This window comes from Cavia porcellus, unplaced genomic scaffold, assembly GCF_034190915.1.
Source record: "Cavia porcellus strain 051 isolate PalLab524CR breed Dunkin Hartley unplaced genomic scaffold, mCavPor4.1 scaffold_2, whole genome shotgun sequence".
Lineage (NCBI taxonomy): Eukaryota > Metazoa > Chordata > Mammalia > Rodentia > Caviidae > Cavia > Cavia porcellus.
In genome coordinates, this window is record NW_026947485.1 from 12,781,633 (window position 1) to 12,808,444 (window position 26,812).

General features: G+C 45.5%; 1 protein-coding gene across 1 annotated transcript in view; it reads right to left on the reverse strand.

Moving 5' to 3' along the window:
- Positions 1-26,812, reverse strand: part of LOC101787649 (laminin subunit beta-4) — a 78,108-nt gene that overhangs the window by 37,560 nt on the left and 13,736 nt on the right. Inside the window, 9 exon segments of the mRNA XM_063234480.1 lie at positions 3,874-3,912; positions 3,914-4,034; positions 4,242-4,331; positions 10,583-10,713; positions 17,996-18,119; positions 18,647-18,673; positions 18,675-18,723; positions 21,937-22,058; positions 22,835-22,961. Of these exon segments, the coding sequence (XP_063090550.1) occupies positions 3,874-3,912; positions 3,914-4,034; positions 4,242-4,331; positions 10,583-10,713; positions 17,996-18,119; positions 18,647-18,673; positions 18,675-18,723; positions 21,937-22,058; positions 22,835-22,961 (830 nt within the window).

A 26,812-nucleotide genomic window follows, 5' to 3' on the forward strand; every position in this document is an offset into this window, starting at 1 on the left:
AGGTCTCAGGAGGGCAGGAGATGTGTTATTTTAGTTGTTCTTATGCAAACATTCAGGTGATGTTGGGCGCAGGCGCTCAACATACCATACCCCACCCGGGACTAAGGACCACGCCAGCTTCCGCAATGTGCTACGTCCCTCTTTAAATTAGCCAACCCGTGCGCACTTCGTGCTCACTCCATACTCTGTGGCAACTCCTGATTGGCCACAGATGGATATAGTAGCCGGAGCCTGCATCCCATTCCCGCCCTGCTTCCTTGTGGCAGCCTGTGATTGGTCATGGCCAAATATATAAACCAGAGCCCGCGTAAATAAACTAGCAGTTAACTGTCGTCCACAAAAGCGTCTCCTGTCTCCTGTTTCGTTGGGGAGCTGCGCCGGTCAACTGGTGGCCCGTACGGGGAGCCCAGAACGCTGAGACCCTCTCTCCGACAGTACGGGGAACAAACCTCTCTCTCCGACGGAACAGAGACGTTAACAGGTAAAACCGTCAAGCGCCAATAGCGGGGGCTACTTGGCGGACGGGGGCTGACAGGTTAAACTGCTCAACGTTGGTAGCGGGTGCTACACAACAGGGCCGGATGGCGGGGGCTATCGGGCAACCTTGGGCGGACGCGTCGCAAGGGTCAGGAACTCGTAAAGAGAGTTCCGGGGGCCGTAAAGAGGCCGGTTTTGGGGGCGCCGTAAAGGGGCGCGGGGACTAAGCTGTCCCTGTATTAAAAAAAAAAAAAAAAAAAAAGGAAAAATAAATAAATAAATAAATAAATAAAAAGAAACTCTTGAAATTCCGGTTAACATGGGTAACACGGCTACTCAGCCACTGTCAGTCGCCTTAAGCGACTTACTGAGAGAAAAGGGATTACAAATGAAACAAGAACAAATTCAAAACTTCCTTGATCAGGTAGATAAGGTAGCACCTTGGTTTGGTCCCACGGGGGTCCATTACCATCCCCAGCTGAGATAAATTAGGGAGAGATCTTGACTTTACAGCAGAAAATGGTCTCCTGGAGCCAGGAGTCAGACCCCTTTGGGCAGTGGTGAGAAGCTGCCTTGCAGACACCTCTTGTCGTGACCATATAAGGGCTGGCGCCATGGCGTTTGATTACCATCAGGCAGAATCCTCCCGCGAGCAATCTCGTGAGTCCAGTGCCGCAGGCGAGGTGACCCCACCCAACTCAGAAACAAAGGACTCGTCAGATAATGAGGGGGAGAAAAAAGTATACAAAATGGTGGATGCAGACACCACCAAAAGAGGGGAAGTCACACACACGCAGTCGAGAGGGCCTTACTCTGAGGCCATAAATGAGCTGCAACGCAGGATTTCTCAGAGTAAATGGGTCAATGAAAGTGAGTACAGGATCCCAGGGCCGCCCCGTATAAGACCTACAGCTCTACCTCCCGACCCGCCAGATTATCATGCTCACCGGAGACCCTGCCATCAGCTATGTAGCTGTCCGCAACGGGTCCAGACGTCCCCTGGGACATTCCAGGAAGACCTTTGGCATCAAGTCAAAAGAGAGGACCCAGGAGGCCTGGGCCATTTTCTCCAGGCTTTTCCGGTTGCTGTAGATGCTCAGGGAAACAGAGCCCACCTGCCTATAGATATGAAGGCGATAAAGCATCTTAAGGAGGCCAGCACCATGTACGGTGTTAATGGGGCGTATACCCTGTCCCTAGTAGAAGCCATGGCAGGAAATGCCATGACACCTGCTGATTGGGCCAGTTTGTGCAAGGCAGTGCTCAGCCCAGGCCAATATCTTGATTGGAAAGCTTGGAATGTTGAACTTGCCACAGAACAGGCCCAAGCTAATGCCCAGAACAATCAGGCCGCCTGGAACGCGGATATGTTATTAGGACAAGGGCAGTATCTCAATAACCAGCTGATATTTCCACAAGAGGTGTATGCACAGATAAATAAAATAGCCATACAAGCATGGAAACGGGTCTCGGCTAGGGGAGAAGTCTCAGGCCACTTGACAAAAATTTTACAGGGCCCGAGCGAGCCTTTTTCAGATTTTGTGGCACGCATGATGGAGGCAGCAGGGAGAATTTTTGGGGACGCGGAGACAGCCATGCCGCTCATTAAGCAGCTCACAGCTGCTCTGGGTCAGCACCAGGTGTAGTTCGTTAACTTGGCAGGAGTCGGGGCTTGCCATTGTTGACGGCCCTACCACTAGACAAAGCAGAAGCCGCATCCAAACTTATTCAAGAGCAATTAAAGTTAGGCCATATCAAACCCTCAAGTCTATTCTGTTTAAACAAAAGGAGGGTATTGCCCAGGGCATGACACCTAGGGCCAGACTAAATCTCGCCCTCTTCACTTACAATTTTGTAAACATCAACCCACAAGGATCCACACCAGCACAGCTACATGCCAACCCTGTGGCACCCAAACATGGTTGGGTACGCTGGAAAGACCTCCTGCATGGGGTGTGGAGAGGCCCCAGCCCAGTACTTAGTTGGGCGAGAGGGGCAGTTTGTATCTTCCCGCAGGAAGAAGGCAGCGAACCTGTCTGGGTCCCGGAACGCCTGATACGTCCCTGCAAACCACCAGACACCGACCCAGAGGAAACGTCAACCACAGAACAGGGGAACCAACAGGAGCCTCACAAGCCAGACCAAGCAAGTATACCCACAACTCCCATTAACTATGGCACCTTGGCGAACTCCCCTGGTTAGTAGCCTCCTTTTCCCTTCCTTCTTGCATCTCGTACGGTCCTTGCAGCCAATGACTTTTCTAAATTGCTCCACCGCAACCTGTTATATGTTACAATGTTGGGATAACAGTGCACTTTCAGCTGTTGTTATGCAGGTACTCCAGTTCACACCGGTTCCAGTTATGACGGACTCAGATGAGTTTCCTGTGATCCAGCTCAGGCCAACTCTCCAATTGGCTTTCATAAAGGAATGGACAAGAACAGGGTCTCTGGCTACCATAACTACACTTGCCGCATTCGGCAGTCTACTTCTGCTCTGTCGGATTCGCAGACAAAGGAATAGGGACAAAGTATCAAACAAGCATTGCTGATCATGGAATCTGGTCAAAGCCCGGCAGCATGGCTCGCCATGCTGTGACGCAGGTGTGGAGCAAAGCATCGCAGGGGGTGTCGTCCTTGGCCAGGAGACACCCCGGTCCCCACGTTGGTGAGCATGCGGGTTGGGCTCATAAAACAATACTCCCGCCCCCTCCAAAAGAGCACCAACGAGTAGTGAGGCACTGTCATGACTGCAGCGTGACACCTCACGAGGGGCACCGACCTCTGGAGACCCTGCGTCAGTTATAAAGAAAGGGGGAGATGTTGGGCGCAGGCGCTCAACATACCATACCCCACCTGGGACTAAGGACCACGCCAGCTTCCACAATGCGCTACGTCCCTCTTTAAATTAGCCAACCTGTGCGCACTTCGTGCTCACTCCATACTCTGTGGCAACTCCTGATTGGCCACAGCTGGATATAGTAGCCGGAGCCTGCATCCCATTCCTGCCCTGCTTCCTTGTGGCAGCCTGTGATTGGTCACGGCCGAATATATAAACCAGAGCCCGCGTAAATAAACTAGCAGTTAACTGTCGTCCACAAAAGCGTCTCCTGTCTCCTGTTTCGTTGGGGAGCTGCGCCGGTCAAGGTATCACTTTTAAAGCTGGTCCTTCAAACGTGAAACTCCAACCTTAGCTTCACTGCATGAACAAAGCATGTGAGCACACAGCTCACGAAGTTGCTTAAATATCTTAGGGAATCCTTTGTTTGTAATGCTCTCCAGCTGTCCCTGCTCTTTGTACATCATTTCATGAAGACCCTATTCGGGCAAGGCTGCAATGGAGACAGTTAGAATGTATTTCTCTCTACTTGCTGCTGCCATAAAGGGTAAAGGGTACCTGAGTTCCACAGCGAACAGCAATGGTGAAGTCCATGGGGGAAAAGAATGTTGTCAACAGAAAATCTCAAGCCAGCCCCAGGGAGAACTTTGGCAAATCCAGGTCCACTCCATGTAACTATGTTCCCGGGGTTCTTGGAAAACAGTGTGAACTGGAGACACCTGGGCAAGAGTCACCAAGGGGATGCAACATCTTTCCCTACAGCCAAGGCCTGGACAGTTCAGAGGGAAAAGAGCACTGTCTGGTATTGTGTGACCGACCTAAGTCCTGGGTAAACTGTTCCACGCAGGATGCAGTCCAGCGTGCAGCTAAGAATAATGTGCGGAAGCTGCAGCTTTGACACTTGTGTTACTGTCTGCATGACTTACTTAAAAGCAGTGTCATTGGAAGCCACTTTGATGAACTGAGCAAATTCCATATTGACAATCTTGGTTTTTCTCAAACATAGCTGTGCAGTTCTGCAAAAATATGGAGGAAAAAGAATATCCCTCTTTCTGCTTTAGAGATATTGTCCAATTGTGCACAACAATAAAAACCCGTAGGAATTTGTTTTCTAGATATTTCTTCCAAACAAACATGAGAAATGCGCTCCTTCTGTCTGCCTGAGGGCATATAAGTGCAAACCGCCCCATTCACTTGATTGATTAGAATCCCCAAATGTCTCTGCACTGGATGCCGGCCTGAGGCCATCTGGGCCCTGTAGACAATATTTTAAAATTACTTTTGCATCTGCCTCTCAAGGTCACAGGCTCCACTCGAATTCTGCTTCTTGTTGCTTTTTGCCTGGGTTACTGCAATAGCTCATGGCTATTCTCTTTTTTCTCTTTCTTACTGATCCAGTATGCATTACATATGGCTGCCAAAAAAATGTTCCAAACCCTTCCTAACTGCCAATAGAATAATGCTCCAAGTATTTAGCCCACAGTTCAAATTGCTCTGTGATCTACCCCAAAAGCCCTTTGCTTGGTAAATGTTTGCATAGTAACAATTTTCTATCAGCCCCTGAATGAGTAATGCAAAGATGAACAACACTGAGCCTCTGCCACCAGGGAGATTAGAGACCTGCATTGGAGGAAACTGTGCCACTAGTGAGGAAGAAACTGTGCTGCTAGATGAGCTTCTAATAGACAGAAATGTACATAGACTTGCCCCGTGGAACATTTTCAAACATTTAAAAATGCCCTTGCAATGTTGGTAGACACCGCAGGTGCCCTCTCTGATGCCCAGTGTCTGATTGGTGCACAGACTGCCCAATCACTACTCATAGCTCACAGATGGCCCGTACTCTGGCAGGTCAGCTGGCAGTGAGGGGCTGGGTGTGTAACCCTACTGAAGGTCCCTGAAACGGTATACTTGTTAAAAAACTATAGAGATATCCTATAGGGACCTGGGACACGATAAAACACTGATTTGAGCAGAATTTGTGGAACTAAGAAATGTGGGAGACACAGTAATAATAAGGGCTGTTGAAAGGGTGGTTGTTGCTGAATGCCTGTGATGAGGGAAACGACAAGCCCAGGACAATCAGTCATCAGTATAAAGCAAGGTACCATGAGGATCAGCTGGTCTTTTGGGGAATGCTTACAGACATTTATTTTTAGTTGGAAGACAGGAAGAACTGGTGAGATGTTTTAGTCAAGGTTTGCAAGGAAAACAATTGAATACATGCCACATAATTTATAGAATTATTTGTAATAGGAACCCAAAGAGTCCAACACAAAAGGTGCAAGGAATCGTCCACACACTAAAGACTCAAAGAATCCAGCTGAGAGCCTGGATCCCATGGCAATGTCCTACATGAGTCCAGCTGAGGACCTAGGGCCCATGACAATGTCTCATGCAAGTCTGTTTCACATATCTGCACTGGGAAGGCCCAAAGGTCAGTGGCGGAAGCTAGAAAGTCTGTGCCAGCAGGCTGAGGGATCTGCACTGGAGCCAGGAAGTGACATTCAAAGTAAGGACCAAAGCGAACCACTGCCATTCTCAGCAACAACAAAGTCTTGAGCTCCTCTGACAATAACAGCTAAGATTATATCAGGAAAGGAGCTTAACAAGCACCTCCAGAAGAATGAACAGCAGCAGGAGAACCAACACCACCACTTCTTCCTCTCCAGTTCTCCCTTTCACGTCATTGGCAACAATCTCAAGTGGGCCAACCACACCCAGCACCAAGGTGATTCAGGTCAGTTGGATGCTACAAGTCGACCACTAGTTGTCAACCCATCACACTTGTCAAAAGACAATCACTGAATATCAGAGAAGGCTGAATTCTCAGGCCAGGCAAGTTCCCTATGCTAAAGTCAGGTCCTGCCAGGGAAGAGGCAGATCCAAGGGATGGGGGATGACACACGTGAGACCCTCGAACTGTCAGCCTCTCCTTAGAGCTCTTAAGCTACAGAAGGAACCCACCCACTCACCCTTATTGAAATATAGAGCCCCACTACTCTATCCTACCATACCTGTGACAATGCAGAGACCTCCAGGGCATATGTCTTATAAGCAAACACAGACTTTTCTCAGCATCTGTCTGTCTCCTGAGCACTTACTTTTATGATGATTAGGGTCACATCTCTGCATGCTTGGAGAAGGAAAGTGCTAGAGCCTGAGAGAGGCATTATCATCAAAGGAGCTGCAGGACCCTGGCTGACATGGACCTGAGCAACTGGAGATGCAACTGGAGAGCATGGATTGGAAGCAAATATGAAGCTGGATGAGGGAGACTTTGTTGATTTGAAGCCATGTGGGATCCAGGACTTAACAGCCTGGCAAGAGCTCTGGGAGATGGATGCACTGCTGAGCAGCTACTGAGAGCTTAGCAAAAGTTGTGGGCCAGAAGAAATGAAGTAGAGATGCCAGAAGTGCTGTAGTAGATTATGGAGGAAGAGATAGATACTCACAGAAGCAGGCATGCTACAGTGGGTCTAAACTGCCAGCTGGGAAGCCTGGCAGCTAACTATATTCCTGGTGGGCAGCTGGAAGACTCTCCACTTATCAAAACAGTCAGGCATGAATTGGCCAGGGGCACACCAGTGTCTCTGAGAAGCCATAAATTAATTCTTCTTTGTAGACTCACAGGGCAAACTGAGTTCTTTATTACCAGAGTGCCTGACAGGACCCTCGGCTGTCAGAGGCTGCATCGTAGCCCTCAGCCCTCAAAAGCAAGATGACGTAATCAGCACGGGCAGCAAGGCTGCAATGGAGATAAGGGAGCCTGAGTGCCAGCGCTCTTCTGCAGAGGTGGAATCACAGAACTCAGCGTTCCCGGGAGCAAGACAGAGGAATGGTTCACAAGTACTGTTTAATATATATAACCGGAAGCGAGCAAGTGTGAGTCAACAAAAGTCTGAAGTCCGCTGTGCCGGTGGAAAGCCGTGATTCTCTGCCGAGTTTCTGGATCTGATCCACCTCTCAGCCCCAGAAGCCACTGACTAAAGAGAGGCCAGGTCGCCATGAGGAAGAATTCTTCAACACCATGGCAAGCGTGACTCCTTCCTCAGAGAGCTCCATGGCTACTTCCTGGAATGCTGCCTATTGGCAAAGGGAATATGCCGTGCCTTTCAGTGCTAGGAGATAGAGGATCTGAGATGAGGCTGATAACCAGACCCTCAAAACACCATCATAGTCCCCTGGTTGGAGCGGGGAAGTTGTGGCTAGGCTAATAAATGGGGTGTTCGCTCATGTCCTTTTCATATTGAGTTTACTGGGCTTACAAAACCAAGCATCAATCCAGAGTATATAAGGATCACCCATTGATCCAATTCCTGAATATATAACTGAGATAAACCTGATTTTCAGTTGGTATTGATCCTTTGACCTGGACAGTAAAAGCTTTTGTGGCAGCAAAAACTAAGTGGAAACCTTTGATATGACCCTTCTCCCACCAACTGTGAGATAAGATGGCAAATAAAAACAATACAGTTGGCAGATCAGGGGTATCCCTCACGGCGCCATGCTTGAAGACTTGAAAGATAAAGGGGTGTTGGTTTCTATCACAGTCCCATTTACCTGGCTCATCTCGTTCCTGCAAAAAGTGGATGGTTGCTGACAGTGTGAGTGATGGCAGAGTTAACCAAGCTGTCGCCCCACTGGCAGCTGCTGTCTGGGCAGAGCAGCTTCTGTGGAGCCAGTGAGTACGCTGTTTGGCACAGGCTGATAGGCAACGCGTACTTTTCTCTACACCACAAGGAGGTGGGGGCAGCAGCAGTCCGATTTTGCTCAGAATGGGAACAATGTGTTTACGCTCTTGTTCATGCTCATCCTCTGCTTTTCTGTCATGTTATAGCCCCAAAGTCTGCACCCTCCAGATATTGTACAGAATATCTCCCTAATGCCTGATACTGAGGGACGGCGAGGGAAGTCCCTGGGCCCCCGGTGCTGTCACGTGGCCTCCCACAGTGAGGGTCCGAGCATGACTGGGCCAGCATGACTCTCTGAGGCCTCAGAGTGTCTAATTAACCAAGATAGGAAAACAAACATCTCCTCAGCTCCAGGTCTCACTTTCAGCCAGAGAAGTACCTCAGTGGTACTTTGTGACTTTGGTACAGGGATTCAGTGAGACTCGAATCAGGTACAAGGTAGGTGGGTTGTGTCTGTGACTAAAGGCCAAGCTTCCTGCCTGGGCCAGAGCTGGCTTTGAATGAAAGAACAAGGCAAGACGCCCTAACAACACCAACCATCGGGGCGCCCCATCATACCCCTTCTTACCTGGGACTGGCCAGTTGCTGCCACCGAGAGCAATGACCAGAGGGAAAGGAAAGGGGGGCAGCCCACGTGTCCTCTCCTTCCAGTCCTACCTTACCCTCCTGCAGGCTGAGGGTTCTGTAGTGGTTGATTGATTGTGTCAACTTGAGGCAGTTAGAAGCTAACTAAATGGGTTTAGCAATTCTATAGCCAAGGATGTAGAAGAAGACCCACCCTAGGGTGGGTTATCACCTCGAGGTGTAAAAGGGGAGGAGGAAGGACAAATCCATTCCATTCTGGGAGAAGCTCCAGTCTTCTTCACCTTTGGTTTAGACGTTGTCTCCTGGCTTCCAGTGGACTCTTGAGCTTTCCGGGCATAGACTCTTCAGCCTTTCATCACAGAGCCTTCGGCCTTCTGTCGCAGACCCATCAGCCTGCTGGTGTGGACTTGCACAAGACACTAGGGTGAACTCCAGGCCTTGGATTGAATCCTTCGGCCTCCAGTGCATAGATACCCTCTGCACGCTTCCTCATCGGGCTCTGTGACTGACTATCGTAAGCCAATCTTGTTGCTTCTGTATATCCCGGGTTATATCTGTTCTCTCTAGTAAAACCCTGACCAATACAGGTACAGAGAGCTGTGGGACCCCACCCGGAAGGAAGGGGACACGGGCAGCTGCCTTCATTTTCCCCCTGCTGCTCTGGGCAGAATGAAATATGCATTTGTAATTTCACATCTTGTAATTTCAGTTAAAATTGCATTACATGATACAAGGATGAGTGGTATAATTCACACTAATCATTTAAAATTTTAATATATAATAAACACTAGAAGAGGTTGAGAGAAAGGCAAAGGACAAAGGAAGAAGCTTAAAGTTTAGTGCTTTCAGGGATCTCCTTTCTGACTGCTGAGCCAGAGGCCCTGCTCATGGGCCGGGCAGCCAGGGTGTGGCCTTCCGGGGCTGCTGGTGACATGCTGTTGGGTTCTGCCCTGGGCCGGTCCAGTCTGTGGCCAGCTCCCATGTGGGTCACAGGTGCCCCCTTTTCTTGAGCCTCATCCTTGGCCGATGGGAGCCTGGCGAATCCCCCACCCCGATCAATGAAGGAATATGGTAGTGCCCTGAGTCTCGGCTGATGATGATCCTACAGTGTGTTTTGTGCTTCCCTGGGGGATCAGGCCCTTGCCAGACTTTACTCAGACCCCATCCCTGCCTCGCTTTCCCCCTCCTCAGCCCACTTCTGTCAGTGTCGTGAGGTTTATGATGAAAAATTTGTCAGTGAAACACAGAGTCCTGAACCCTGCTGGGATCTCCACTTCCAGGTGACCAACCTGAGTCAGTGTCACACACACACACACCCTGGAAATAACATTGTCACTAAATAGTATTAAGGCCTTGTGTACTCTTCAGTTGTCCTAAACTGACCCAAAAACAATCAACTCTGTGACCTGTTTACTAACAGGCATGATCTGCAGCCTGGAAATGCCTGAGGGATGGACCCCAGGGTGGAAGCCACTAATTATGTCCAGATGTCAGGGAGCAGCAGAGACAGACAAATCAAAATGGGGCGTTAAGGGATGAGGGAACTTTTTCCCAAAGCAATAATGGCGGTCGCTATTTTAGGCAAGAGGCAGGAGAGTGTGTCCAGGGGGACTTGGAGGGGAGCTTCTCAAAGCGCTGCCATGATACTAGCCGAGCACATCCCAGAGTATGAGGAAGAGGGGGAGGAAGAGGGGGAGGAGGCTGGCTGCTCCTCAGCCGGAAGCTCGCCACACTTAAAGACACACAAAGTGTGCATTCACACTGCCTGGCTCTCCAGCTCGCCAGACTCCACCTTTCCAGAACCTTTTGTTTTGAATTTTTCCTCAAAGGCTCTGATTCTTTTGTGCTTGGTTCTTCCTTCCCTCCATTTCTATTCATGACAGTAATACAAGCTCACGCTGACTGAGTACCCACAAGAGCTGAGCCTAGTTCTACGCCCATGACCAACATTTACGGCATGCGACAGTGGCTGTAAATCAGTGCCTTACCTCATGCTGCTCGTCAGCCCATATGCTTTGCCTCGAGTTTCCTTCAGTATTCTATTTCCTTTATCAATTCCAAAATAATTTTCTTGCTGCTGGGAGTATACATCACATGCTGGCAAAGTTGTTACTAATTTCTTAAAAAGAAGAGAGATGACCATTTAGCTGACCATCAAAGGTATCAGTCATACCCTGGTTTAAGAGATTCAAACTGCACCATAATTAAAAAAATAATCTCGAGTCTCATTTAACAGCCCCAGGAAGAAGTGATCAGGAAATTTACAATTGTTTTTGTGTCTCTGTGACAAAGTAGAAACTTTGATTGTCCTAAGGCCAAATTTTGGGTTTTCTTTTAAAAGATATTGTGCTAGTTAAAGCAAAAAAAAAAAAAAAAAAAAAAAAAAAAAGAAAAGAAAATATTGTTATGAGCTATTGGTTTGGTAGTGTTTAAAAATGGTACCGATGCAGTGTCCCAATGCAAAGTCTCAAGGAGAAAGTCACCAATAGGCATGTGATAGAGACTCAAAGAATTCTCTGACACTGCAGACCAATTGCTCTTAGTTCTTAGAGTGTGTAGACTTTGGTTCCCAAGAAGTTATAAAAAGGTAGGCAAATACCACCAAACTAAAGGTCGGGGATGGCATCCGTGCAAAGCCCTGGCTTTTATGGGATTCTCCTTTCTATCATCCCCTTGGTTGTTCAGCTGCCACCTTGGTTAAAATCTCCAGTGCCTCCACATTTCTAAACTTTCACTGCACCCTGATATGGGTGTTTGCTCGGCTGATTTCTTTGCTGGTGTAACAGACAAGGTTTGGATGTTCCAGGTTCCCTGGGTGCTCATCATGAGTGTGCAGCGCGATGATCAGCTACGGCCTGCATCAGGGATACCATTTATTCCAGGGTGCTCTGTGAAGGGCCTTGACATGCCATCTGGCCAGCCTGTGTGCCTCTCTGTAGTAATGAGCAAAGGTCACCCTGGATTCTATCTGTTCCCCCTTCACCAATTGTACTCATGTTCTAACACAAAATTTTATTTTACTGGTTTATGGAAAGCAAACACAGAATTGATGATAAGTCTGTATAAAATCTATATTATATTCAACTCAACCATTATTAGTTTGTTATGATTTGAAGCCATGTCTTGCCACATGGTGAAGAGCGACTCATTCCCTCCCCTTCAAAGTGTTTCTGAACAAAAAGAAAAAATAACCTGTGTTTCCCAAGCCTCACACGAGGTACCTGGGGACCTTGTTATGTGCAGACCTGACTCAGTATCCTGGATGGGCTCAGCTTCTAATGAGCTCCCAGCTGATGTCAATGTTGCTGGCCTGCAGACTGTATTTTGAGTAACAAGGATATATATATATAATATAGTCACCAAGCAAGTTAACTGTATTTCTTCTTATTATCCAGTTGAAACAATTATCCGTAGAATACAATCTCAGGTTTCCATCCATTTATATTTCCATCTTCAATCTTGCTCATCTTTCTGTTACCTTTTAGACCCCTACTTCTGCTTCAACTATTACAGATCACTTTCTCTCCAACTCAGCTTTCTTGTCTACTGAGGTTTTAAGAACTCGAAAGACAGTCTTACCATCACTTTTTGCTTAGAAAGCTTCAATGAGTTCTCATTGTTTAAAGAATGAAGTTCAGCCTCTTTAGTAGGAGACTGTAATTATATTTTCTTTTTTTTTTTCCTTTTTTTTTTAATTTAAGGAGAAAAGAAAAGAAAGAAAAAAAAACAGTGAAGGGGTACAAGTTATACAGATTTACAGAAGAAAAAAATGCGCAGTAGGAAATCACTAGTTAATGGATTACATATTGCCATCTTAGAAATAATTGTTCAAGTCACAAAATTAAAGCTTGTAGAATGGACATTCCAACAATGATACTGCAAACAGTTCTGTTCAATGATCCAATAAAACTCTGTGATATCATTTTCTATGTTATACATTTAAATATACATGCAGTTATATAGTTTAGAGCACTTTCTTTTCCTCTCTTTTGTACAGTGACTATTACACATTTTGGGTTTCATTGCTCCCACGGTTCTTATTGCTTTTTTGGAAGAGAGTAAAACCAAATGTGACATAACAGAACAGAATCGGTCAAGTCAAAAGGGTGGATATAATAGATAATATAAAAACATAATACAAGGTGATCAACAATGGTTACCATAATGCCTCCTGCTATTTCTAATAGAATTGCCTATATCATTAGTTGTAATACAATTGAACAAAACAGTAAAGAATAAAACCGACAAAACCAAAACATTGGAGATATTGTAGGTCTTCAAAAGTAGATAAAAGTCAACGAGAATGGGCGTTATAATGAATCTCATTATCTTCTCAGCTGATGCCTAAACTTTCGAACCTGATACTATCCAGCAAAACAGAATAGAGGAACCTCAGTCAAAAACAAGATGGTGAGAGTAATACAGGGCTTCAAATCGAGATAATAGAAAGTCAAAGTGGGTTACTATATTATATCCTGCTATATTTTTCCCTTTAATTAAATGGATAAAAATAAAAAAGTAAATAATGGAGTGGAGATTGAGAAAAAAGAGGGCATAACAGCGAAACAGGGCAGATCAAAACATAACCATTTAAGCAGAATAGTGTTTCACCACCAGATATTTCCGACCCAAAAGTAGTTACCATATTGACTCCCTCCCTGAAGTCCTTGAGTACAACTTCATATACTGTAGCATTAAGTATATCAAAACAATGTAAAACCATTTAAGAGAATGACAGCATTATAGAGTATTTAGAATCGACTAACAGAAAATGAACAATGGTCTCTGTATAATCTCCTTGTCTTTAAAAGGTTTTTGCTTATACTATCGTACATAACAAAATCCAATAAGATACAACCTGTTTAGACCATTGGAGACAGAAGAACAAAAGCTAGATGAGATTTCAAAACAAGATGGTACTAAATCAGCATTACCTATTAAGATGTCATTTTCTCCAAAATAGCTGTTCCTATCATCCAATCTTCTCTGTCTCATTTCTGTTGAGCTCTTTTTCTGTCAGTAGCTGTCAGTTTGTCTTCTTCATTTTGTTCTCTGCTCCATTCGTTGTGGCCTCCCAGCCACTATTTCTGGGTTCTTTGTATTTTTCTTTTTTTTAGAATATCCTGCAATACTTTCTGTAGGGTTGAATTGGTGGTTGCAAATTCCCCCAGTTCCTCTTTATCCTGGAAGCACCTCGTTTTTCCATCAATTTCCAGGGACAGTTGTGCAGGATATCTCAATCTTGGCTGGAGATTATTATCTTTCAATGCTTGAATTATTTCCCCCCATGCTCTTCGTGATTTGATGGTTTGTGAAGAGAAATCTGCTGTAATTCTGATGGGTGTTCCCTTGTAAGTGATCTGTTTCTTGTCTCTTACAGCTTTTAATATTCTGTTCTTGTATTGAATTTCTGGAATTTTTATTATTATATGCCTGGGTGTTTCTCTGTTAGGGTTGTAGGTAGCTGGGGTCCTGTATGCCTCGTACATCTGAGTATCTTTACCTTTTGCTAAATTAGGAAAATTCTCCTGGATTATTTCTGTGAGTAGCTTTTGTAGTTCACTTGTTTGTGTCCCTACTTCTTCTTTTATGTTCTTAATCCTTAAGTTATGGCTCCTCTTATCATCTTCTTGTCTTTGTATTATTGCTGTTTGTTTCTTTGTTATTTTTAAGAAGTTTTTCATTTCATTCTCCCATATTTCAAGTCTGCCCTCCAGTTCAGATAGTCTGTCCTTAGTTTCTTTCAAGCTGTTATGCCAGTCTTGGATAGACTTCTTAATTTCTTGATAGTCCCTTTGAACCTGCTTCACATACTCAATGCTTTCTCTGTTTTCTCCATCAAGCAATTCTCCCCTCTTTTTCTGTTCTTCCATTCCACCATCTGCTTTTTCCTGGGTGGTGCTTAGCATTTCTCTAACTATTCTGCATACTTCTAGCTTCAGGTCGTTGATAACTTCATTCCTGAATTGGTCTATGAGGCTCTCTATATGGTGCTTAATGTATATTGGTGCGGTGTCCACTATTGCCTGTTTCTCAGGATTGGGGGCCGAGGAGCCTTTTTTGTTGCTTCCCTTCCCCATATTTTCTGTTCCTTATAAAATGCAAGCTTACATAGGAGGCCCGGCTTCCCTGCCTGTCAGCCACAGCCTGATCAAATTGCGCTGGCTAGTTGTTCCCGCCCACCGCTGCGCACCAGGGAGTTGCGGAGGAGGCAGCCTACGCGGGAGTCGGTCGCTCCTCCGGGCCACCGTCAGGCTCTGGGACTGGGTTAGGCCAGCCTGGGGAGTCTGCCCGCAGCGTCACTCAGGCCAGGCACTTTTCACCAATCCCGTCCGAGAGGGGAATGTGTGGCTGGAGTCGGCACCGCACCCTGCTCTTACAGGACTGCCTGAGCCCAGAAAGTCCTCTGCTGGAGTCAAACTGTGGTAGGGGGTCAGTTTCTCACTCACCTCGCCACCAGTCAGTTTTCGTGTGCGCCTCCTTGTCCGTCCTGTTTTCGACTCCGTTCGCAGACTCCCGTTCCCAGAGCTTCTGCGCGTCTTTCCCTGCCGAGCCGCTGTGGAGGCAGCCAGCCGCCGGGCGGCAGGAAACCCAAATCGCGGTTTCCAATGGCGCGGGGTCGAGCCTCTACACCGAGTCTTTTCTGTTCCTATTTTAGCGCCAGGACTGTATTCTAAGTTGGTTTCTCTCAGCCCAGTTCGTTCCTGAGTCAGCAGAGCATATCTCTACTGGTTCGTGTCTCCTTAGTCCGCATCATTCCTGGCCTCTGAGCTGAGCCTTTCAGAGAGCCTCCGGTAGTTGCTGTTGTCTGTCCGCCATGTTCTCCCGGAGTCCAACAATCAGTTTATAGCAGCACAGTTTGTGGTAGCCAGATCTTGGATGGAATGCAGGACCTCTAGCTTGCCAGGCAGGCGATTAAGCTAAATCCCTGGACCACTTTTTTACTTTTTAACTTTCAAATAAAATGCATTTGGGAGAAAAAACAAGGACTGAGATAAAGACTTTCAGTGCAAATACTCATCAGACGAGCTGAGGTCAACATTCCAGAAGACAGCCAGCTCCAGGAGCCTCCACCATCTTTCATTGGGGATCCACAGTTCCCTGTAATTATATTTTCTAACTTCTCCCCTCATTTAATTGCCACTGTATTTGTGAATGCACCTGTTTTATTTCTCCTCTAAGAGGATATTTATTATTTTCTCTAGCTATACCATCTGCTCAGCTATTCCACAGTCAAAAATCCTCTTGTTTTTAAGTCTTGGGCTAAATTATACTACCAATTAAGCCCATTTGTAAGGGTCTCCTCTTGGCTCAGAAGTGCCACCGATTTACTAACCCTCTCGGTCATCTTGCCCCATCTTGGGCAATGCGTGTAATGTTATTAGCTCGAGGCAGAGCTCCTGGGGTCTGGGGTCCTAATAGTCATTTTTTATACTGGTGCTGAGCTCAGCATTATGCATGTGTGTGGGCAACATCTTCATAAGGGAAGGGCAATTTATTAAGGTGCATTTGGGTTTTAAACCAGGTTTTCAGTCTCTATTGCTTGCATGACTTTGGCCAAGTTACGTAGCTCTCTAATGTTTTTTCTTTAGGGATATTTGGAGAGTTAAATGATATATATGTTGCAAAATATAAAGCAGTAAATAACTGGAATGTTTATTAACAATATGTCAGCAGTACCAACAGCATAGTAAGTGAATGCAGATGTCATGGCTCTGTCCAGATGTCCCCCCAAAGCCTCATGCAGTCATAGGTGGGGCTTTTTCTGAAGTGGCTTCTGGGATTGATACATGGTACACTGCTAGGATCAAGGGCACTAAGACTAAAGGTGTGCGTGTCGCTCGCCCTGAGTAACCTGGATAGGAGATAAGGGTTAGAAAGCGCTGTGGGCTCCCTTGTTGCTCTGCCTCCTTCTGCCCACCATGAACTATTTGCCCTCCGTGGTGCCCCCTGCCGTGCCACCCTGCCTCGGAGCCAGCTGACTACTAATCGAAACCTTTATGAACTGGGAGCTGAAATAAACCTTTCCTCCTCTAACTTGTGAGTACTGGTATTTTTATTTCAGCGATGAGAAAAGTGACTAAGAGCAGATAATTGCATGGTGTCTAATTGAAAAATTTTTTCAACTACAATCAATGATCTTATCCTCAGTGGAAGAGGAAAATTATGCAACTGGTACCCTTTAAACACTGAATCTCATCTCAAATTTTCTTTCTTTTGCTACAGGTATTGTTTTCTAATCTCTTAGGAAAAATTTACCTGCCCTTTAAATCTGTTCTCCATCTGCAGTTTTTCTTTAAGCCACGGATGCAGTAATGAGGATTCGTGTCATGAGTGACAGTGCCCTCTAACGAGCGATGCCAGCCTTCCTGCCCACACTCCTCATGACCCTGGCTCAGAGCTACGTTGGCACTGCTGGCCTGTCCTGTTGAAGTGCTTGGCAACATCCATCACGTGGCACATGCTGGATTACAGCTATGTAAACAAATAGCCCATCTGTGTCAGATCATGCTTATTCTTTTTTTCAAAAATTAATGTTCAAAATTAATGTCACATATATAAATATTTCTTCCCATCACTTTTATTTCTTTCTTTTTTGGTCACCATCATAAAGACACAATGTTAAAGAGCAGCAATAAGAATTGAATTGTTTCATAGAATTATTTCACTTCGATCCCACTTGCCACAGTGGTGTGTCTAAGTAGGCCTGGTTAAAGTCTTGTGCTTTTGCCTCACAGCCGGTCATTAAAACAGCAAATTCCAAGCCTCCCGTGGGGCACCATCATCTCTCTTCACCAGCCGAGTCCAGATCAGAAGGAGACTCCAGGAAATGACTTGAATTCCAGTGCCCGGACTGAGTTCCCCTGGTTTGTCCACCCAGATCTTGTCTTGGGAACTGATTTTCATATGCATTCTCTCCTTAGAGTCTTTAATGTTAAATCATCTGTAACTTTCCCATATTCCCATATTCCTGGAGCTAGACTCTTGACAATCTTTTGCACTTTATTCATGAAGGATCACAGATCTGTGAAGTCTCCACCGTGTGTCAGGAACTGTGTTAAAGCACTAGTGCAACAATGGTGAATTCAAGTCACTCTCACTCCATGGAGGTCATAGCATCTTAGGGAGATGGAGAAACAGATGTTCAGTCAATGTACTCCATCTGATGCTGTACAGAGCATCAGAGATAGAGCCTCTTTCGTCATGATTTGTTTTCCTGTGCCAGGCTCCATGCTAGAACTGGGTAACAAACATAAGCCAAGCACAGAGTCTGTCCTCAAAATTTATACAACCTGCCATTGCTTGATACAACAGTGCAACTCAGAGCTGCATCTGTGGACAATTGCATCCCTTCCTGGGTACACTAACTGTGATCTCAAGTGTGTGCTGCATGTACTTACTTGTGTGCCATTAAACGAAGTCTGTGGGGAAATAGGAACAAAGGCACAGTCCTCGGTGTGGTGTGGCTCCCGCTGCCTCTGAAAGGATGAAGCAGCAGCCAGGGACAGGTTGGGTGTAGCGTGGCTGACAGCGTGTGGGCGGCACTCACACTGCTCTGGGTGTGCAGGGCCAGAGGCTTCTGCAGTTTGGACTCATCTATCAATCATCCCAGGAGAGGACGATGGGAGGCCTTGGGCTCCACCTGTCTGGTCTTGAAAAGTGAATCCGGATCCAGTGAACCCAAGTAGCTATTTCTCTGGTTATTCCAGTGCTGCTCCAAAAACTAGGAAAATGTTGTGTCTGAGGACTTGTCTTTATAGGAGGGCACATAGTTGGTCTTTCAGGCAGGCCAAGCACACTTTTCAGGCATCCATCCATCAGCTCCTGGGAAACCCAGGCAGGAGGACTGTTTATTTGATCCTCAGCAACAGCTAAAGGAGAGGAAATAGCTGGGCTATAGTGAATGTATTGAGCTTGCTGCTTTCTAACTCCCTTTGCTCGTCATGGAATGAAATCCTTCTCTTAAGCCTATGCACATAACAGAATAGAACGCGCCATGTGCAAAGGAGGACCACGGCTGCAGAACTGCACTGTTCCCAGCAGGGCCTCACGTGTTAGCATCAGCACCTCCAACATCAGTCACAGGGAGAACCCCCACAGAGATGACTCCCAGGACTCAGTATCCAATCTGTGGAGAGCGAGGGCTCAGTGGATCCCAGCTGACAAGACTTCTGCTGCTGTGATGTGCAGTCCTAAAACTGCTGCAAAGCCACTGACACCCAGCAAATAGACCAGAGGCGTGGCCAACCACGCTTGGCCCCGAGTGACTTCCCAGGATATGTCACCTCCCCCTGCAGGACTTGAGTAAGGGGGACAGGAGGTGGTCTATGTGTTGTTCAAGCAGAAAGGCATCAGTGGTGCTGCAGCTGGGTCACTTAATCCCTCTTTGCGAAGTTCTACCATGCAGCATGCAGCTGTTTAATGAAACCCTTAGTTTCCCTCACCATGGTGTCCTGGGGCTTTTACTTCCAACACTGAAATATTCGAAGGTTGAAAAGCAATCAAGCTGACTGGAAGATATTCTATGCGTGTCACAGTTCAGTAAAGACAGCCACTTGTAAGCCAGTCCTTTTGGCACGAGGTTAACCCAACTGGGATCCACTCTGTGTTTCTGGACTTTTTCACCATTGCAACATCTTGAACTTTATGCAGCATGAGCAGCTGGTGAGGCGTAAACAATACTTTTAAAGTCTGGTAACATTTAGCATAAAATGTTCAGAAAAAAAGTTAATACTGTCAGATAAAATCTAGCTTTGAGGAGACATGAAACTTTTGTTTAGAATGGTCTTAACTAACTGTAATTTTTTGTTATGTTGGAAAAGTTTTATGCTCCATTTTACTCAAAAGGTTTATTTCAAACATTAAATAGTGATGTAATGTGTATAAAATGCAGCAAAGTGCTTTTGAAAAATTTCCCCAAGAACCAAACCTCAGTTTAAGGAAAAAAATGCAATAAAGTACTTCCTTCAGGATGTGGTTGTAAGAACTCCTGGATACAGGACAAGATGCTGAATCAGCCACTCGGGGTGGCCCAGAGCGCCTCTGCACAGGTGTACATGTGTGTCACCTGCTGGCTGCACCGTGACAGATATTCCCCGCCTCCTGCCCTGTCTCCCTGTGGGCGGGCTCAGTCCTTTTCCTCCTGAAAGACAGTGGTGTTAGCCAACCAGTGCCAAGTCAGCCCCAGTCTCGTTCTGACTGGTTGCCTTCAGGGATCTGGTGGCACACTTGGGCACCTTTCTTTGTGCTGCCACAGCTGCTCAGAGACTCGCATGGCTGAACTTTCCCCTTTATGCAGTTTCTAGATTATCTGACCCGGCTTACATAAAATCACTTTTTTTTTTTTTTTTTTTTTTGTCTTTTTCATCGGTGCAGGGGATCGAACTTACGATTGCCTGCTTTCAAGGCAGGTGCTTATGCCGCTGAGCTAAACCCCCAGCCCCCATAAAATCACTTTTTAAAAGTTTTTATTAGTGCATGATTGCAGAGCATCATGGTTCCCTTCACTGTGGGGAGGTTATGTGTACGTACGGCAGCTTAACTCTTCATCCCCTTCCTCTCCTCCTCCTTTCCCTCTCCATCTCTTGTCCCCTTCCTTTTTGCAAAAGATCTACTCCTTGTTTCTTATTATCTATTGTTTTTCTCTTCTTCACATTTACTTCCTTGCTTCTTTTTTTCTCTCATCTACTGTTTCCCATCCTAATATGTTTTCAGTGAAGCGACTTAAAATACTAGCATGGAGCCGTTTCCTCATGGGCATATGTTTCTTATTTATCAGCTGCATTTCTTCAGACACATCAAGGTCACTGTTCTTTTATTAGGTTAAATTTTTGTTTTTCCTTTTTCTAAAAATGTCACAGTGGGCCGCCAAGACTGGAGAACAAAGCAAAGAGCTGGGCTTGAACATCCCCACTGCATGACATGTCCCTTAAGAAGTGAAAATGTTTTATTTTACTATTTTAGAAAATGTATGCTCACATGTTCACTGGGGTCTGTGAAAAATCCAAGGGTTTATTTCTCTTAAGAATCTAAAATGCCCACTTTTTTGGTTTCAGTTTTTTGTTTGCTTTTTTTTAAAAAGAAACTTATGTAAAAATATTTTTAGGCAGAAAATGGTAGGCGTGCTTAGAGAATTGTGTGCATGAGGTAAGAGAAAGGATGCGTGGTTGGCCTGGTGGGGCACAAGAGGAGGCGGATGAATGGCCTTTTCTTGCATTGTCAGCCACTGCCAGGGACACAAGGGTGGAAAAGCCCGTTGGCATCTCTGGCTGGTGGGTTCAGCCCAGTCCAGCGGAGAGCTGGGGAGTGGGTAACGGCCAGCTCTCTGAAGGCCTGGGGGTGAGGGGGCTGATGGACAGCGTTTGCTAATTTCCGCAGTATAAAAACTCAGACCATGTGAGCACTGAAATACAATGGAACAAAGAGAGCAATGAACAAGACCAGGTCCCTTCAAAGCAATGGCACTACAGATCTGCACCACCTCATGAAAGGGAAATCACAGGCGCACATGTACAGGGCTTTCCTCACAGCGTGGTCCTGCTCTGATGGCACAGGCCCTGCCCAAACACTTGCCTGTGTCCACATCACAGGCTGAGAGTGGCGGGGTCCGGAGGGGCTCGTGGTCACAGGCAGAAAGCGCAGAATTACAATTATTCTCTTCCTGGAGTCTCCTTCTTTTGGAAATGTCCTTAGTTGTATTGTGTGCAGCTCCACACAGGAAATCCCATCCCAGACCCTTCCAGAGTGCTGTTGTTGGCCCGAGTCAGTGGAGGAGGCTGTGTAAGCTGCAGTACTGACCCCGTCAGCCTGCATGGTGCTGGCCAGGCTGGTGGTCAGGGGCCAGAGCTTCCAAGCGGCATGGTTATCAGTGCCAGGTCCCTCTCTGGCAGAGGTGGCTATAACTTCCCTCTTTCATTCTCACCTTTACATTTTTTCTTTTTCATTCTCCCCCTTCTATGGCTCCTCCACCCATAGATATTTCTGAGTCCTGCTTATATTATGATAGCTGAGAAGTCCATGGGTATGTCCATTCACTGGTGGGCCCTTGGGTCACTCCCATCTTCTGGCTATGGTGAATGATTTTGTTATGAACACACTGTACAACTCTCTCTTTGAAAATCTACTTCAAATTCCTTTGGTATATCCAGAAGCAAGACTGCTTCTTGGGTTGATAAAAATGTTCCAAAAGTGATGGCATTGTTGATTATATAACTTTGAATATGCTAAACTGTCGGTCATACTCTTGAAAGGGTAAATTGTATGATATGCGAATTATTTGTTAATAAAGCTCTCTCTCTCACACACATACAGAGTCACACAAAAATAAAACCAGGCTTCACACTGCTCTCATACGACATCACAGTAGTCAGGGAACCAGGACGACGCCAGGAGTTTACAAAGCCTGACTGAAAGTTCTTCCGACTACAAAATTCACTATTATGACGCTTCATTTTGCCATCACATCTGAGAAGAGCACTTCGATAGAAAGATTCAGCCCAGGCTCCCTAATCACCCAAGTACCCACAGCTCCTTAGGCGGGCAAAAATGTGGAGCCCAAGGCCATATTGGAAGTGGTTTGCCTGGGTTCCCCGAGGACCCCACAGCTCTGTGAGGCTTTGAGCAGCTTTAAACTTCTGTGATCCTGCACCCACGGGGCTGTCCATTTAGGCCCAGAGCACTGTTGAGGTTGTTTCCCCCCCACTCCTTCCTTGCTTAATTTTTTCCCTCTGTTTGTCAGAGAATTCATCTATCCATATGAGGAAGGATGTAAGACTAAAGGAAAACATTTTTAAAAAAACCCAAAACGCAAACCCAAAACTGTGTGTTGAAAACGATCCAAGAAGTCATCATAATGCACCATGTAAGTTAATCAATCTGTATAAAGACTCCTAGTGCAAATGTCTCCATGCCTCTGCCCTCCACCTGGCCTAGGAGGGGGAACGCGAGCGCCCCCTGCTGGTCTCCTAGGATAAACTTAGTCGACCATGGACAAAAGCTGTCTCCTAACTCGCTAAAATCTGTGACAGGCATTGTGTTACTTGCAAGACTCACACGCCTGTAGGACTCTTAGGTGCTTACAATGAAAGATTTTTAGGGCCGGCAGTGACAACATCAGCTTTAAAGTGCACCAGATAGGTGGCCCAGCCCTGAGAGCTCACGCTGGCAGCTCTTGGGTCAGAGACAATCAGTAGTGGCTGGCTTTGCACTGGTGACATCTGGCACCTTGCATGTTTCCTTACTCCAGCACTGGCCCGCCACAATGCCCGAGCAGGATGAGTGAGTGGCTCACGCCGATGCCGTCAGACACAGTGCCATCTGAGTCACACTCACAAGCTGGGGTCACAGAAGTGCAAACTGTGGGAAATGCTGAAACATAAGCAGAGCATTTTACCCATGCTAGAATTATTTCACTTTGTTTAAATAATTAAATATGTTCACATAACTAGACTAATGGACAAAGCTGTTTGGAATGGCTCCCAGATTTCACATCTTGGAAAATGTCAGCTAATTCCATAGATTTATTTTAAAAAGACTTTTAAATGGCTATGAAGTCAGAGGATCAGAGGAAGCCTCTATTTTAAAAGCTGAATGTTAAGAATGCGGCCATTCTTTGGGGCGCTGAATATAATGTTTTGGAATTAACATTGGTAGATGTAGTGGTCCCACAACACTGTACCTGTGAGTTGCTGTTCCTTTGAAAATGTTTGTTTTTATGTTTTGTGAATTTAAACTCCATTAAAAATGGATTTAAAAAGACTCTAAGGTTAAGAACAGGAGACAAGCAAGAGTGGAATGTTGTGAAGGTATTTGTTGTATCGCAAAAGAAGTCACGTTAGAGGGCTACCAAATCTCTGAAGCGTGGTTAAAGGCTGAGTCTGTTCTTCACCGCAGACAAAATAAACCACAAGAAAAGTCTAGCGTTCTTTGTGATTTTTTTTTTCTGGAACTCTGCCAAGAAAGAAAGGGAAGAGAGAGACTCATACCCTTGTGTCCTTTTTAGAAATCTTCTGGGGAGGCCAAAGCTTGAAGAGATTTTGGAAAATGGGATAAGCAGACACCTGTAGCGAAAGAGAAACAAAAGTAGCAATTTTGTCTTTTTTAGTGGAGATTTGTTCAAATTGTTCAATGCAAGAAAGGATTGTCTATGCAAAGGGTTACTGCCAGTGTGAATGATTCCCGTAGGGAGGGCAAGGGCCAGAGGAGAAAAATTAGGGAAGGTGGACTTTGATAGCATATAGGAAGGTTCTCATATCCCTAACAGAAAGGGCTCCTGATACGGTGGATTCCTTTCTTACTGAGAGTGTCCAGGTAGGTGCTGAAATAGCACCCATGGGGCCAGGGATTTAGCTCAGCAGCGTAAGTGCCTGCCTTGCAAGCGCATGGTCGTGAGTTTAATCCCTGGTACCAATAAAAGTAAAAAAAGATGAAATAGCACCCGTGGCTTTGGGATGGAGGACAAGCATGCCGAAGGGCACTAGTGACCACCGAGCGCTCTGTACCTTTGTGCTATTGGGTTTCCGCATGGTTCCTTTTTCAAGGAGTGCAATAAATGTAAAAAGCAAACACCTTCACTTTAGGGAATAGCCTCGCTCACATTTCACATGTTTGCTTAGCATTAATAAGAACAAAACCCTTGAAGGTAAAGCTGTGTCGATATGGAAACCATTTAGGTTAGTGAGTGCAGGGGAAAAAATCTAGTCAAACCAGTTGTTTGGTGTCACTAAAGTAAAGGCTTGGTTGTCTGACAGCATCTTCCAAGTTTTAATTGTTTGACATTGGATTGTGACTGGTGATAAAATCTTACTATGGAAAAACAGCACTGAGTTCTGTTTAGTTTGGAGGGGAAAACCCTGTAATTTTCTACTAATTAAAGCCAGTGGCCTCCAGAAAGTAAAGACAAATACAGACTCATTTTAGAAGTGGCCAGAAGGAAAAAACTCTTAATTTTATTTGGGAGATACTCCAGAGGGTCAGCACTGAGTCCAGAGTATAATTTAATTATGTATGCAAGTCTCCTTTGGGACTAAGCAAGTGGCAGCAACTTTACTCTGAAATAACTCTGTGTAAGCACTGCTACAAGTCCAACAAAACCTCCTGCTGTCAAACTTTTATTAGCAGTATCTTTGTTTTTCTGCATGACATTTTAACTGTGTCTTATGTAGACTTTAAAATTTGCCAATTCTTAGGCTTGGGATCTATTTTCATAAATATTAGGGTTCAAACAAGGACAATATAGAGAGAATTTATATGTGAGCTCTGTTGTAGTCAGGGGTTGCAAGGAGAAGAATTACATACAGGACACATATTTTATAGTATTATTAATAATGGTCGCCCAAGGAGTCAAATACAAAAAAAGTGCAGGAAATCTGTCCAAAACACTAAAGACCTAAAAAATTCAGCTGAGGACCTGGATCCCATGGCAATAACCTGCATGAGTTCAGCTGAAAATCTAGAACTCACAATGACTCATGCATGGTTCTTTCAAGGATTTGTGCTGGGAAGGTCCAAAGGTCAGCAGTGAAAGCTAGAAAGTGTATGCCAGCTGGGCAAAGGATCTATGCCAGCAGGTGAGGGTTCTGTTGTGGAGCCAGAAAGTGACATTCCAAATAAGGACCAGGGCTCCCCTGAAATGTACCACAGCCGTCCTCAGCTGAGGTCCTGAGCTCCTCTGACGATGAGAATAGCCCAGTACCTATCAGGAAGCCAGCGTGACAAACCTCCTGGAGATTAAACAGCACACATCTTCCCCTCTGGAGCCAGGAAGCAATGCTCAAAGTAAGAACCAGAGCTCCCCACAGTGAACCGCAGCCACTCTCAGTGACAAGGTCCCAAGCTCCTCGGATGATAATGGCCGAATTCATACTGGGGAAGCCAGCATGACAAGCTCCTCCAGGAGAAGCAACGGCTCAGAACAACAACAGTGAGGAGAAGCCACAGCGCTCCTCTTCACACCAGGCCTCCTTTATGTTGGCAGCAGTTCCCAGGTGGGCCGTCCACACTAGGACCCACACTGATTCAGTTCAGCTGGTGTTCACATTGCTCACCAGTTACAAATCCACTACACACGCTAATCAGTCTTCCTAATACACATCACATGTGCAAACACCTGCGTGTTTAGGTCAACTGGAAGAAACTGGGAACAACTCAATTCCGTGTTTACAGCAAATGACTTCTTCATTTCCTATCAGAATTACCAATGTTCTTTCCTTTTCAAAAGCCTCACCAAGATAATACTAAGTAGCTCTGAAGGAACAAGGTCTTGGTTGATAAGTTTGAAACATTTAGTTTAGTATTTCCAAATTTATTTCTAGATTCCAAACTAAATATTCCAAATATCCCAAAATATGTTTATATTACTTTTTTTTTTTTGTACTGGTGATTGAACTCATGATCTTGCGTATGCCATGCGGGCGCTTGTGCCACTGAGCTAAAGCCCCAGCCCAGACTATCTATTTAAAAACATTGTATTTCCCTGATTCTACTGAGACAGCAATGGAATCTTCTATAAGTACATAGCTTTAAAAACATTAATAAAAATGAGCGGGGTATATGTATATGATTTTAGATTGTAGTACAAACCTATAGGACTTTGCTCTTTTAAATGTTTTATGAGAGTCCAATTTTTCATATCATTTTGTTTTTCTTTGAGACAGAGTCTAGTTCAGGCTGGTCTTGAGCTTACTCTATAGCCCAGACTGACCTCAAACTTATGATGCTCCTCCTGCCTCTGCCTCCTGAATGCTGGAGTTACAGGCCTGTGCCACCATGCATGGATTTCATGTCAATTTTGAACAGATCATGCAATGTCAAATTTTAAGTTGGTGAATTCTGAGCAAAATCTTCTGCTGATGCTTTTTCTATACTATCATCATTTAAAGCTTGAAATCTAGGACACCGAATGTCTCCAAGTGTTACTGAACGGGTTCTGTGCAGACTTTTCATTTTACTATGATCATATAAAGTTTAAAGTTGCAATTTTATAGTGGTCCTTTCCTCTCTTGCTTTAATTATGCAGCTTAAGAATATGGATTTCTGGATACCGAGAGACAATTCTCCGCAGGTCCTGGCCATCCTGAATGTTTCTGTAGAATGTGCCAGCGATGCAAGGTCAGGCTGCTCTTTACTCAGGCCATTTCTCAGAGCTACACTTGCAGCAGGCGACTTGGGGGATCAGGTAACAACTTCCCTGGGCAAAGCATAGACTTTCTCCACTTTCT